We start from the raw sequence: 12,876 nt of genomic DNA, 5'->3' as shown, positions 1-12,876 counted from the left end.
TAAATTTGTTTTTGCTTTACATATGCATCCAAGGTATTAATATAAGAAGTTTATCCCTAGCTTTTGAACATTTAAGTAATTTTAAAAATGGTACTTGCTAGTGGGGAGCCCCAAAATGCTGAGTAGAAGCTTATTCCAAAGTTAGGGTGACAGCCCCAAAACAGTAATTTTGGCACTTTTCACAAACTTATTTGGATACAGTGCATCAGTATTATTTGAACGGAATCTTGGAGAAAAATAAGACAATGGCTTGTTGGCTCTTGGGGGGAAGATTATTTTATAATGAAAGCAAAGTACAAAAGCAGAGTACTGAACTAGGGAACAAGGGAAAAGGATGCCTGTGAAGGATGCATATATTTGTAAAGGTCTGAGTAGGGAAATTGGTTGAAATTTTGAGTGGTTAGATTCTCAAAATATTGAAAGCAAATATCCAATTTATCAATTCCTGTTTTCAAAGTTTTGAACTTCATTAATAAAAGTTTATTTAAATATTTATACTACCCAGATTAATTCTAAATATTTTTCTTGTAATAATGTTTATGGAAAGGATTTATGCAAATCTGTGACCAATTTATAATTTGAAAACATTCATATCACATATTTTACCTGTCTACAAGCAGAGTATCACTTGTTATAATTAAAATATCCAGGCAATCTTTCAGTTCCTTGTTACGGTCACTTGTCTGTACTAGACTCATCAGCAAACAGAGCTTGAGCAAATTGTAAGTCCCAGGAGGAACAATTTGTGATGCAAAGATATTGGCAAGGATTGCTGTAAATTTCCAGCATGAGCTGGAAGTCAAAGAGAGAAGATATCTGAAATTGTCGCTAATTCCTGAGGGAACTGAAAGTAAATATTAACACATATATTAAAAAGGGTTTTAAAACAAGAAAATTACATTATAGATCTCTAATTCCATTTATCTAAAATATTATCAAACTGTAGTTCTTCTAGTAATGCCATATTCAAATTCTTATAATATTAAACTATTTATATGATATGATATGATATGATATTGTATTATCTTGAATTATGATTAGAGGTCACTCTGGTCTCTCAATTTTATCCCAGGGAATATAATAAAAGGAAGCAGTTACCCCATGTGTCCACATAGACTGGCTGTGGGGGGCAAGCAAATCCCTCATTCTCTTCCTTTTAAGACCTATATGAAAAAAGCCAGATCAGGGAACTCCTGTATTGCAGTGTTTGCTTCTATATTTCTATGTTTAAAATAATACGACCTTTAGTGAGGGCTAAACAGCAGAATGGGAAATATTTGAATGATGCTGGTAAAGGGAAGATTTACTCTCTACTACTTTGAAAGCACTGTATTGTACTATACCGTAACACTCTAGATCTTCTCCACTCCCTCACTCTATTCAGCTCCTCAAAGAAATGAGTGATTTAATCCAACTGATCATTGGGAGGAATAGCTCTGCATGCATAACCCAGTCTCTTTCTCCTTTCTCTTGGGCTGCCATCATAGAGCAATGATTTCTTCTATTCATCCATGCCCATGGACCAAGGGAGAAGCATGAGAAAGCACACTTTTTCACCTACATATAAGTCATGTCCTGCTACCAAATCAATAAATCTGGAAACACTTCACAGCAAAAAATATTTAAAATATCATTAAAATATCTATTATTTTAAGAAGCTTTTCACTTCAAGACAAGCAGAGGTATCTAAAATCTACTTGCATTTAAATTCAGCTTGGGCCTCTATTATTGCAGATGGTTATCTAGTGATTCCAAAAAAAATCTAACTCTATTCAAGATTTTACTAATCCTTCCAACTTTAATTATTTGTGTGCCAAGTTAAGAGTAGGTCTGCTCTCTACTTTTACTTAATGCTTATTTATGTTTGAGTTGATAAAGGAAATTACCAGTAACAAAGGTATATTTTGGCCCCCATCTGCCTTTCTCTTTTGTCATTTCTTGATTGGTTCAGAACTCGGATGAGGGAAAGGAAGCTATTGTATTGGGTTCTTTTTCTCAGACCACAAGCTACTTAACATTGCTTTAGTTAGAAAACAAAAGGTTGGGTAGAAAAACCTTTTGATGAATCTCTAACTTTTGGCATCTGGACACAATTTTCTCATTGCTAATTATGAAAAAATCAAGATAAAGTTTAGGCAAAATAGAAGTCCTTCCTGTGGGCAAGGTTCTACATTACCACATTTTATTTCTTTCATAGCATTTATTATCTGAAATTGTCTTGTTGATTAGTTTACAGGTTCACTGACTACCATATAATTTAAAAGTAGGAACCTTGATTGTCCTGACTGTAACTATATACCTAGTGCTTAGAAGAGTGCCCAACAATACTTATTACCTGAGCAAATACTTATTTCCTGAAAACATGGACTTCAATTTAAATATTGTTAATATACAATACTAACAATTGCCTTACCTTTTGGATTGCAAGAAATGATACTGTTTGCCTCTATACAGACGGCAGTTTGTGAAGTTTTTACACAGGTTGGAATTCCAATAATTTTATACTCATTTCCTATATTCATTTTACTCACTGATTCATCTAAGATGAATTAACACAAAAGAAAATACGTATTCACTAAATGAAACTTGTACATGATCCTATAGTTCAAAGATTAGAACTAGTAACAATTTAGTAGTTGAGTTAGCTGCAAAGCATTTACTTTTGTTTAGTATAATACCTACATAGAGTAACACCAATAATGTAAATTGAGGCAATTTTATTTCTGATAAATTCTTATATTTATAGGCAACGATAAATTAATTTCAAGAAGCACGAGACACAGCAACAAGACAGTCTCCTCTAATACAATTAAAGGAAAAACAGGATCATTCTATTTAAGGTGAAACATCTTTGCATTAAATGATAAAAAATGTTAATAAAAATGACCTTATAAATAATAATTTGAGAAGAAAATAATTTTAAATGATATTATTCACTACCTACAATATAGGCAAGGTATTTTTACATATATCATCTAACTGAAAACTGTTCAATATTGTTATTCCTGCTTTGTACATGAAGAAACTGAGAGGTTAAGTAAATTGTACGAGACTAAACAGTACATAGCAGAACTGAAATTCACATCTAGATCTGGCTATCTCCAAAGTCTACCTTCTTGCACTATACTGGGTTTCCCTTCTCACATCTACAGATTGGGCAAAGCTTTTGCACAAATTCAAAACTGGTTAATTGATTGTTTTAAGTAGACTCCATGCCTAGGATGGAGCCCAATGCGGGTCTTGAGCCCATGACCCCAAGATCAAGACCTGAGCTGAAATCAAGAGTCAGATGCCTAACCAACTAAGCCACCCAGGCATCCCTCAAAATTTATTTTAAAAACATACACTAAAAATCTTGATCCTTCATTACACAGAAGTTGGTTGGTTATAAAGCTATGAAAGAAAGGCTTAAAAGGAGGAACAGGATTAGCATCTCCCCATGAAGAAGATCAAAATGTGATCTTCTCCATCATTTTTTTCTTCTCTCTCGCTCTTACTTCTCTCCCTTTTTTTTTTTTTAAGATTTTATTTATTTCTTTGTCAGAGAGAGAGCATGCAAAAGCAGGGAGAGCGACAGACAGAGGGAGAAGCAGGCTCCTCACTGAGCAAGGAGTCCGATGCAGAACTCCATCCCAGACCCTGGGATCATGACCTCAGCCGAAGGCAGATACTTAACCGGCTGAGCCACCCAGGTGTCCCTCCTTTTTTTTTTTAATTTTAATTTTATTTATTATTTTTTTATTTTTATTTTTATTTTTTTTGGCTCCACAGAGCATATTGGTGTACCCTGTAGACTGGAAGGGAAGAATCAGGCTTGAGAATTGAGAAAATAAAAAACTACAAACCAACCAATCAATCAAACAAACAATAACAACAAAAAACAACTAACTGAAGGATACAAAATGAATTATGAGGGTAAAATAAAAGCAAATAGTTTTTCAACTGTTCCATGGAACCATAGAGTTTGGTAGATGTATGTATCTTGAGGTCAAGGAAAGGTCAAGAAAAAGGTAAGGAGGCAGGGAAGCCTGGTTATCTCTTCTAATGTCAATCCCAAAAGGCCTGTTTTTTTATTAATTTAATCTTTAAAAATTCATTTAGGTTCTATGTACGAGTTTATTTGAAGAAAGGGTTTTCTACCAAACTATAAGTTGGATAGCCACTTATATTTCTATATTGTATGATATGTAGTATATAATAGAATTAAGTCTCTGAGGCTGGACGGCCTGAATTTGAATCATGGCTGTGCCACATACTGGCTATGTGACTTTGGACAAGTTATTTCTCTGTGCCTCAGTTTCCAAACTGTAAAACTGAGATAACAATAGAACTAAACTGATGGGGTTGCGACTAAATGAGTTAATATATGTAAGAGTGCCTGGCACACAGTAACTGCTATATAAAAATGACCTATTATCATCTGTGCTTACATGCCTGCCTCATCCTTGTCAGGCCATGGTGGAAACAGTTCTTGTTTAAATTTCTACTTCCTTAACTCTTGAGTTTCCTCTACATGGTTGACATCCAAGTTCTCTCTTTCCAAACAGTTTAAATCCTCCAATTTCAGCCCAAGAAAAGAGGCTGAGCCCCACCCTCATTTTTACAGTTCTGGCTTTTCAATGAAGACTCACCCTTCCCTGGGTGATTAATACCGATAATGATTTTCTCTGTGGAAGACTCTGTGTACTCCCAGGTCTTTACTCATGCAGTTCTCAACAGTTAATCGTATGTCACACCTCATTCATTTTTTAAACAAATATTTATTGAGGTTTTACTATGTGCAGTAAAAAAACCAAGTCCTTACCTTCATGAAGTTTACATTATAAAATAACCCCAGGGGTGCCCTAATGGTTCAGTCGGTTAGGTGGCTGACTCCTGGTTTCCACTCAGGTCATGACCTCCTGGTCAGGGAGACTGAGCTCCATATCAGTCTCCTCGCTCAGTGGGGAGTCAGCTTCCCCTCTGCCCCTGCTCGCAAACTCTCTCTCTCAAATAAATAAATAAATCTTTAAAAAATAAATTAACTAACCCCAATGTTTACATAAGACACAACCTAAAATGATGGGAGATCATTACCATAAAAAACTGTGTCCCTGAAACTCACCACAGTGCTTGGGACATAGCAGGTGCTAATATCTTTTTAAGTGAATAATGTGTGACTCAATGAATAACTGATACATTAGCTAAATATGACTCTTGAAAACACTCAAAACAAGACCTATGATTCTTAAATTACAGAAGTACCATTTATAATACATAGCTATAAACAAGTCAATTACATATTTTTTACAGTTATTTGCTTTAAGTTCACACAAAACTTACTTACCTCTTAGAAAAATTGTAAGAGATTGAAACCTAAATGGCTGGTTGTTAGAATATCCTTGAAAAGCATGAAATGCCTTTGCTGTGATTATTTCAACGATCTGTTTATCTTAAGGCAAATAGCAAAAATGAATTAGTTATTTGAAAATACGTTCAATTTAATTTCCACATTAAGATATCAAATAGTATTTTAAAATTTGTAATTCCAAAATATAAATGCATTTTTACCACCAAGTACTCTAAATTTTCTGTCTTCTTGAAGTGAAGATGAACACAGATCACACAAAAAGTCATTTCTTACTGTTGCAGATTCTGTAGCACCAGGCACATGCACTCTTATATACTGAAATCCTGAAAGAAAAACAGCAAGCTAAATTTGTTTTTGGATTTAGCTATCCATTTTCAATCCTTTAAAATTATTCTAGTTCAAAGTATAATTAATTCAGTTTTGCACGTGGTTTCAGAGCAGTTCAATTAACATTTATTGCATGGCTATTTCTTGCCAGGCACTATGCTAAGGCACTGGTGATATGGATACTTAAACACAGTTTCAAAAGGCAGCAATAAGAAACAGAGAATTTCAATATGTGGTATTCATTTAGAGTGTTCACAGAGAAGAGAGGAATGACATCCAACCCAATGAGAAGCAGGGATGAATGGAAAAGATGTCCTGAGAAGGACTGTACTGAAGTTAAGCTAAAGGTTTGAGAGAGTACATTACAGGGAGAGGAAACAGCATGAACAGTCATGAAACAATGTATGAGAACAAATACTTCAGCAATCCAAGAGCACTTGTTACATTGTGGGAGAGAGAAAGGAAAGAAAAGAATGCACCTCAGGATTATGCAAAGTAAACTTGTAAACATGAAACACCAAGTTTTATTCCATTCTTTCTACTCTATGAATGTTTCACAACTAATGGTAAACACGATTTAGGATTAAACAATAAATTGCTTGATGTTTTGATTTTACATTTTTATATCTACCTTTTGAAAGAGGGCATGCTTCATCTGAACAAAGAAATCTTGCGCCTTGTGTATACTTGGTTACAGTTGTCATTGCAATCACAATTCCTTGCATCATATAAAATCTTTGAGATGCATAATCAAGGGGAAACTCACAAAGATCAAGACTATAACTTCGCAGAGGAGGCAAATGTGTTAACTTCAGCACTATATTAATCTAATAAGAATGTAAAAATAGTATTAATAAAAATTGTAGATCCAATGGGACTTGCATTACACTATACTAAGTGTATTTGTGGAGTAAATCAAGTAAATAATTTGTTAGTGTTATCAGGAGTCAAAATTTAAGCATAAGAAAAAAGATTTAAATATAAAATTAAAGATGCAAACCCTTAAATCTCACATTTTAATTGAAAATATTGTTATGAACTCGTAATTTTTCCTTAAAACCACAATTTCCTGGCTATATCCACTGAAAAGACTTACAAAACAATGAGAATCCAATAGCAATGAACCCTTCCAGTGCCCAGATTGTGATCTCTTAAGTATAATTTCTCACCAAAAGGAAACAAGGCTGCTTAAGGGAAATGGCTGACGGCAGGTGTGGGGCAAAAAATATACCAGATGGACTTTGTCTACCTCTTTGTGCCAGAAACCAAGGGAGCTACAAAAAACTAAAACATGGGATGTGTCAAAAGGACATAAACACAAACTTTAAGGGACTCCCAATGGACAAAAGGTACAACAATATACATCAAAAAGAATGACAGATTCATTGAAATATATCGGATATGTTTTTAAATTCATGAGTTCCTCATAATAAAAAAAAAAAAAGGAAAAACAAAACCATAAAAATTATTGGTCATCATTGGAGGCTCCTAGATTTCAACTCATTATTCTCTGAAAATTAATGAATGGAAAAAACCCACCATTTATTCTGCCTTTCAGGTACAAATTGTATTTCAGGGTAACCAAATAGTTGATGACAGAAAATTTCTGTTATAGAATAATTTCAGCTAATAAATTCAGAAAGGTTGCTGAAATTAGAAAAATCACAATTTTACAACTTCTAATGAAATAATGGATTCTAGGTAATGGTCATCAGTGGCTGCAAAAACTATTAGTTGAAAGTTGATGGAGAGTGTATATTGAAGAGATCAGACTGACATTACCCGAACCCACTGATCAATGTGGCATCACTAAAGTGGAAAACTGTGTATTTCTCCTAATGTAGTGCAATATGAAATACATGACAATAAGTATGAAGTATTCTTGTCAAAATGAGTTGAATCTGAATTTAAGTAAGTTTTTAGAGCCAATTTCTATTTCCCAGAAATATGGGGTATGGAAGAATAAGTTAAATACCATAAGAACATAATCAGACAAATCTAGATTATGAAACGTCGTACAGGACAATTAACTAGTTTCTTCGAAAACTCAGTGGTATAAAAAGCAAGAGGAAGGAAATTGCTCTAGAATAAAAGAGGTTTAATGAGATACAATAACCAATTATAATGTATAGACCTTGTCTTGATCCTGATTTGGACAAATCAATTGTGAGACACTCTTGAGAGCCTAAATGGGTACATTTAAAAATGGACTGGATATTAGATGATACCAAAAATTGTTATTTTGTAATGGGTCATAATGGCATTGTGGTTATATAAGAGAAATATCCATAACTTTTAGAGGTTGATACTAAAGGATGTAGCGGTGATATTAGAATGTCTGGGATTTGCCTTAAAATATTTTGGTAAAAAATGGATCATGCAGGTATGGCAAATATTGTAAACTATTAAATCTGAATGATAGACATATGGAGGTTCACTGTATTATTCTCTTTATTTTGGGGTTGGTTTGGAATGTCTTATTATAAAAATGTTCAATGTTATAAGTGATAACACAGGAAGTAAAGATATGTATTTAAGGTATTCTATCAAACTGAAAAAAATGTAACATTGTATCTTTTTTAATCAACAAAAATATGAATATAAAAATATTTATTTACAAGTAATCTTCAAAGTTTTTCACCTTAGTTTTCTTTGTTAAATTTAACTAAAACTTACTTGAGTTTCAGTCTGTAATTGTCCAATTAATGACAGAGTCTTAACAGCAGTAAAACAGACCTGTGATTTCAAACAAACAAAGTTACCAAAAATTCCACATGGCATAAAATTATTTCTTTCTTTAACTTACTGATTGAAAAACTTGAGCAGCTTTTAAAGGCTCATGTAAAATGTGATTTCCAAGTTCAGCATCCAATTCAACAATATCAGAGGGATTTATTAAAATATTGAATCGATAGACAGCATAACTTTGTTTTGAATCTGTAAAAATACACAAATATAAAAATGAGGATAGTTACATGTAGGAATTTATTGTAAAGTTTCTAAAATATAAAGTCACCTTTGCTGAACATACCATTGTAGTACTTGCAATCATCTATAAACTTTTGGAGGCCTCCACTTCTGTCAAGATAGATAAGGGCTGCCTCTTTCATTTTTAGATTTGACATTTTCTCCTAGTTGATGATTCTTCTCTATTACTAACTGATTAAACCACAGTTATTGGTAAAGACTACAGTTGGTGAAATGCACAGAAAAGATGAGAATACCTAGAAATAAAATAAATTAGAATTTACACTTCACGGTCTCTCATAAAACCTTACAAACTGTTCAACTTAAAATTGAGAATGAAACGAAATGAGGTAAAATCTCCAACTTAAAAAAATTCCTACCCAAAAGGAAACAAAACTTTGTGTTTTTTGCCAAATAACATTTTTTATCAACAGTAGGTCATCAGATTTTCCACAAGACTGCAAATTTAGGAACAGGACCCTCAACTGTTTATGACAGAGTAAGTGTTCCCAAAAAATGTTTGTTGAAATAAATATTAGATGATGAGGTCCCCCTGCAGGGGTTGTTTAAAAAAATGGAAGTGGTAAAAGTTGTTTCAAAAAATCTAAGTAAAGTGTAGTTAACCTAAAAAATCCGAGAACTTAGTTCTAGACCCAGCATTTCCTAGTTGCTATGGGGCAATCACCTGACCTCTCTTGGTTCAGGATCTTCATCTGTAGAAAATGAAGGAGTTGTATTAGATGATAAGGCCTCTTTTGGCTTTAAATCTTCTCTTAGTGACCAACATGAAACATTAACCCTTGGTAATGAGAATGGATTATGTAAAATTCATTTAAAGACAGCAAACAGTAATTGGAAACAATATATACCAATAATTGTATTAGGTGTTAGGGATAAAATGATTAAGATTAGATCCTTTCTTCAAGGAGTTGCCAATTTAGAGAAGTCAGAAATAATGACCATCACATTCATTATCAAATATTTATTGGGCATTTACTACTTATTGGATACCAGACTGTCCTAGACACTGGGGAAACAAAGATGAGTAAAATACTACTGTTCACAAAGAATACAGTGAGGGATAAGAGATACGTAAAAAAATGTAAAATTTACTTGCTATTTATTAATGTACTAAGGCACACAAAAGGAACAAGATATATTAAATAGTTCACCAAATGACTTCATCCTTGTGTTGGGGTCATAATATTTTCTATTGTTTTAGGACATTTTGACTTAATACAATGGGTCATTGAGAAAAAGCAATGAATTCTGGTTCAAAGGTGGTATTTGATAAAGATTCAATAATTGGAGGAGATGTAAAGACAGGGGGATTTTTCCAAAGATAAGGGTAACCCCTTGTTACCCCCATTTTCAGACCTATACTATTGAATCCATGTCCTTACTACTCAGCATTTCAGCTACTTTCCAAATAAAAATAATTGAGACTGTCCTTTTTGCTATTATACAGGGGGGAAAGTTCAGAGTTTCTCAGTGGTCTTAGGTACAATGATCTTAAAGTGTATGTTGTGTTCGGGACATTACATCTGTGCTTCATTTGAGCGTAAGGTTTCCGGGGCTGAATGAAGTGTGGCTGTTGGTAATGAAATGGTTGGGTGAGTCCTAATCAGATTATTAAAGTGTTTGAAGTCCATGACGATTATATAGGCAAAGAGAAGCCATCAAAGTTTTTAACAGGGAAGAATATGGTCAGATTTTTATGTTGGTATTCAATGCCTGTTGCCAGTGTGAATGATGGGTTGGATAGGGAAAAAGTTAATAATCAGTTTCTAGCTACTGAAATAGTCCTAAAAGATGTATGGCCCAATCCAGGGCATTAGGAATGAAATGAAGTAGAGGAGATGGATTCTAGACTTTGAGAGATTTCATGCTGGACATGGTAGCCAGCCTGTGAGTGTTTTCAGGATGGGTGCGGGTGGATGATGCTGCTCTAATGGAAATATGGAACCCCGGAGAAGAGAAGGAAAATAGTGCAAAGTTCATTTGAATTACCATAACCCTGACAGGCTCTTGGGAGGACACCCAGATATGCATAAGCACTAGGGCCACGTAAATCACCGCCTGGAGTCCAGCAGCTTAAAAAAAAAAAGGCAGGAGATGAAGCTCCAGCGTCCCTGTGTAAAGCAGAGGTCTTGGGAGTAGATTCACTTCTGAAAGGGGAAAGTGGAGAAACGACATGGAAGCCTGTGGAAAAGCATTAAATAAGAGAACGGGGATAAAATTCTACAAGTGTTCCCGTACTCTAAAGAACTCAAGTGTTGGTCACTTGTGACAGGCGTGAGTCGCGTCTCCCCGCCCTGTCGCGTCAGCAAAAAACACCTCACAAACGAAGCGGATAAAAGCGAATCTGACCTCACACCCTGGGATCCAGGACTTCTCCCACCGCATCCGCAGCCTCTGCTACCAGGAGCGCCGACCCAATAGCGCATAACACTCAATCTTCACCCACCGAGCCCCGCCAGGCGAACGCTCCCTTGAGACGAACACCCAGCGAGACCCTAGGACGCCTGCGCGCACCTCGCGGACGTTGGTGGCGCGGGGGCTGCCGGGACCCAGCCCCCACCTCTCATCAGGGTGGGGACCCAGACCCTTCCTCCACCCTCTTTAATTAAAACACTGTTGCACCCCCGTAAGGCAAAGTTGAGGGAGAAAGACAGATACAAACCGTTGCTTTTTGTTGTTTTCACAGGCCAAGGGTGCCCATGGTTTTTTTTGTTTTGGTTTGGTTTTTTTGTTTTGGTTTTTAATTTACTGAAAACTCTCCTGCTGGGAATGAAAAATGGTGTAATCAATTTGGAAAACAATCTGGAACTACCTCAGAGGTGGAGTTATACTATATGATCCAACAAGTCCATGCCACACATTAGCTAATATACATAGATAATGAAAGGATTTAAAACATACGTTCACACGAAAACGTATACACGAATATTCATAGCCAAAAAGTGGAAACAGCTGATAAATGGAAAAATACAATGTGGTATGTCCCTACAATGGAATGTTAGTTGGCCTTAAAAAGGAATGGTGTACTAATACATGCTTCCACATGGATGAGCCTTGAAAACACTATACAGAGTGAAAGAAGCCAGACATAAAAGGCCAAATACTGTATGATTCCATTTATAGGAAATGCCTAGAATAGGAAAATCTGTACAGAAAGAAGGTAGATTAGTAGTTGCTTAGACTTGAGGGGAAATGGAGAATGACTGGTAATGGGTATAGGGTTTCTTTCTTTCTTTCTTTTTCTTTTTTTAGTTGTAGTAAAATATACACAACATAAAATAAAATGAAACTCTGTACCCATTAAACAATAACTCCCCTTACCCCCATCCCTGCGCCCTTCTATCAGACCCGACAACCACCATTCCACTTTCTGTCTCCATGAACTTAACTATGCTAGGAACCTCATGTAAGTGGAATCATACAATACTTACTTTTGACTGGCTTATTTCACTTAGCAAAATGTCTTCAAGGTTCATCCCTGTTGTAGCATGCCAGAATTTCCTTTCTTTTCAAGACTAAATAATCTTCCGTTGTATGTGTGGATATCTCATTTTGCTTATCCGTCCATGTAAGATTTCTTTTTGAGGTAATGAAAATGTTCTCAAATAGATTGTGGTGATAGTTGCACAACTCTGAATAAAAGTGAATTGGACACTTTATTTATTTATTTGTTTGTTTGTTTGTTTGTTTGTTTTTAGAGAAGAAGGGAAGGGGGAAGGGGCAGAGAGAGAATCTTAAGCAGGCTCCATGCCCAGCACAGAGCCTGATGCGGGACTCGATCTCACAACCCTGAGATCTCAACCTAACCTGAAATCAAGAGTCAGATACTTAACTGACTGAGCCACCCAGGCGCCCAATTGTACACTTTAAATGGATAAATTGTATGGTATTTGAGTTAAATCTCAATAAAACTGTTACCAGAAAATCAAATTCAAAATTTGTGCTGACTCCTCCCCCCTTATTATTAGTTGGTATAGTTATCAGTCCTACCGTATTGCATGGTTTGGGGAGGACCCAGGGGATGTAGGGTTAGACCACTTTCCATGGAAAAGTAATTGAAACCATTCTTTTTAACATTTACTAAGGTGACAAAACACCTCAGAGTTTGTTTCTCTTGGGGAATATAATCTTTGTTAGTGATGAGGTGATGAAAATGCTTTGCTGGAGTAGAAATCAACTTGTAACAGCAAAGGATGTTAAAACTGTCTTGT

The 12,876-nt window shown here is 35.2% G+C and overlaps 1 protein-coding gene across 1 annotated transcript in view; it reads right to left on the bottom strand.

Moving 5' to 3' along the window:
* Nucleotides 1-8,859, bottom strand: part of MCMDC2 (minichromosome maintenance domain containing 2) — a 31,111-nt gene extending 22,252 nt beyond the window's left edge. The window contains exons 1-8 of the mRNA XM_008706746.2: nucleotides 8,709-8,859; nucleotides 8,484-8,614; nucleotides 8,354-8,413; nucleotides 6,309-6,504; nucleotides 5,551-5,673; nucleotides 5,327-5,431; nucleotides 2,414-2,539; nucleotides 607-844 (exon numbers count right to left, since the gene is read on the bottom strand). Coding sequence (XP_008704968.1) covers nucleotides 607-844; nucleotides 2,414-2,539; nucleotides 5,327-5,431; nucleotides 5,551-5,673; nucleotides 6,309-6,504; nucleotides 8,354-8,413; nucleotides 8,484-8,614; nucleotides 8,709-8,802 — 1,073 coding nt within the window. The 5' untranslated portion in view covers nucleotides 8,803-8,859. The remainder of the gene's footprint in view (nucleotides 1-606; nucleotides 845-2,413; nucleotides 2,540-5,326; nucleotides 5,432-5,550; nucleotides 5,674-6,308; nucleotides 6,505-8,353; nucleotides 8,414-8,483; nucleotides 8,615-8,708) is intronic.
* Between the last annotated feature and the right edge of the window lie 4,017 nt (nucleotides 8,860-12,876).

The sequence above is a fragment of the Ursus maritimus genome, unplaced genomic scaffold (assembly GCF_017311325.1).
Source record: "Ursus maritimus isolate PB19 unplaced genomic scaffold, ASM1731132v1 scaffold_9, whole genome shotgun sequence".
NCBI lineage: Eukaryota > Metazoa > Chordata > Mammalia > Carnivora > Ursidae > Ursus > Ursus maritimus.
The sequence above is the reverse complement of the archived record's forward strand: the minus strand, read 5'-3'. Positions and strand labels throughout refer to the sequence as shown.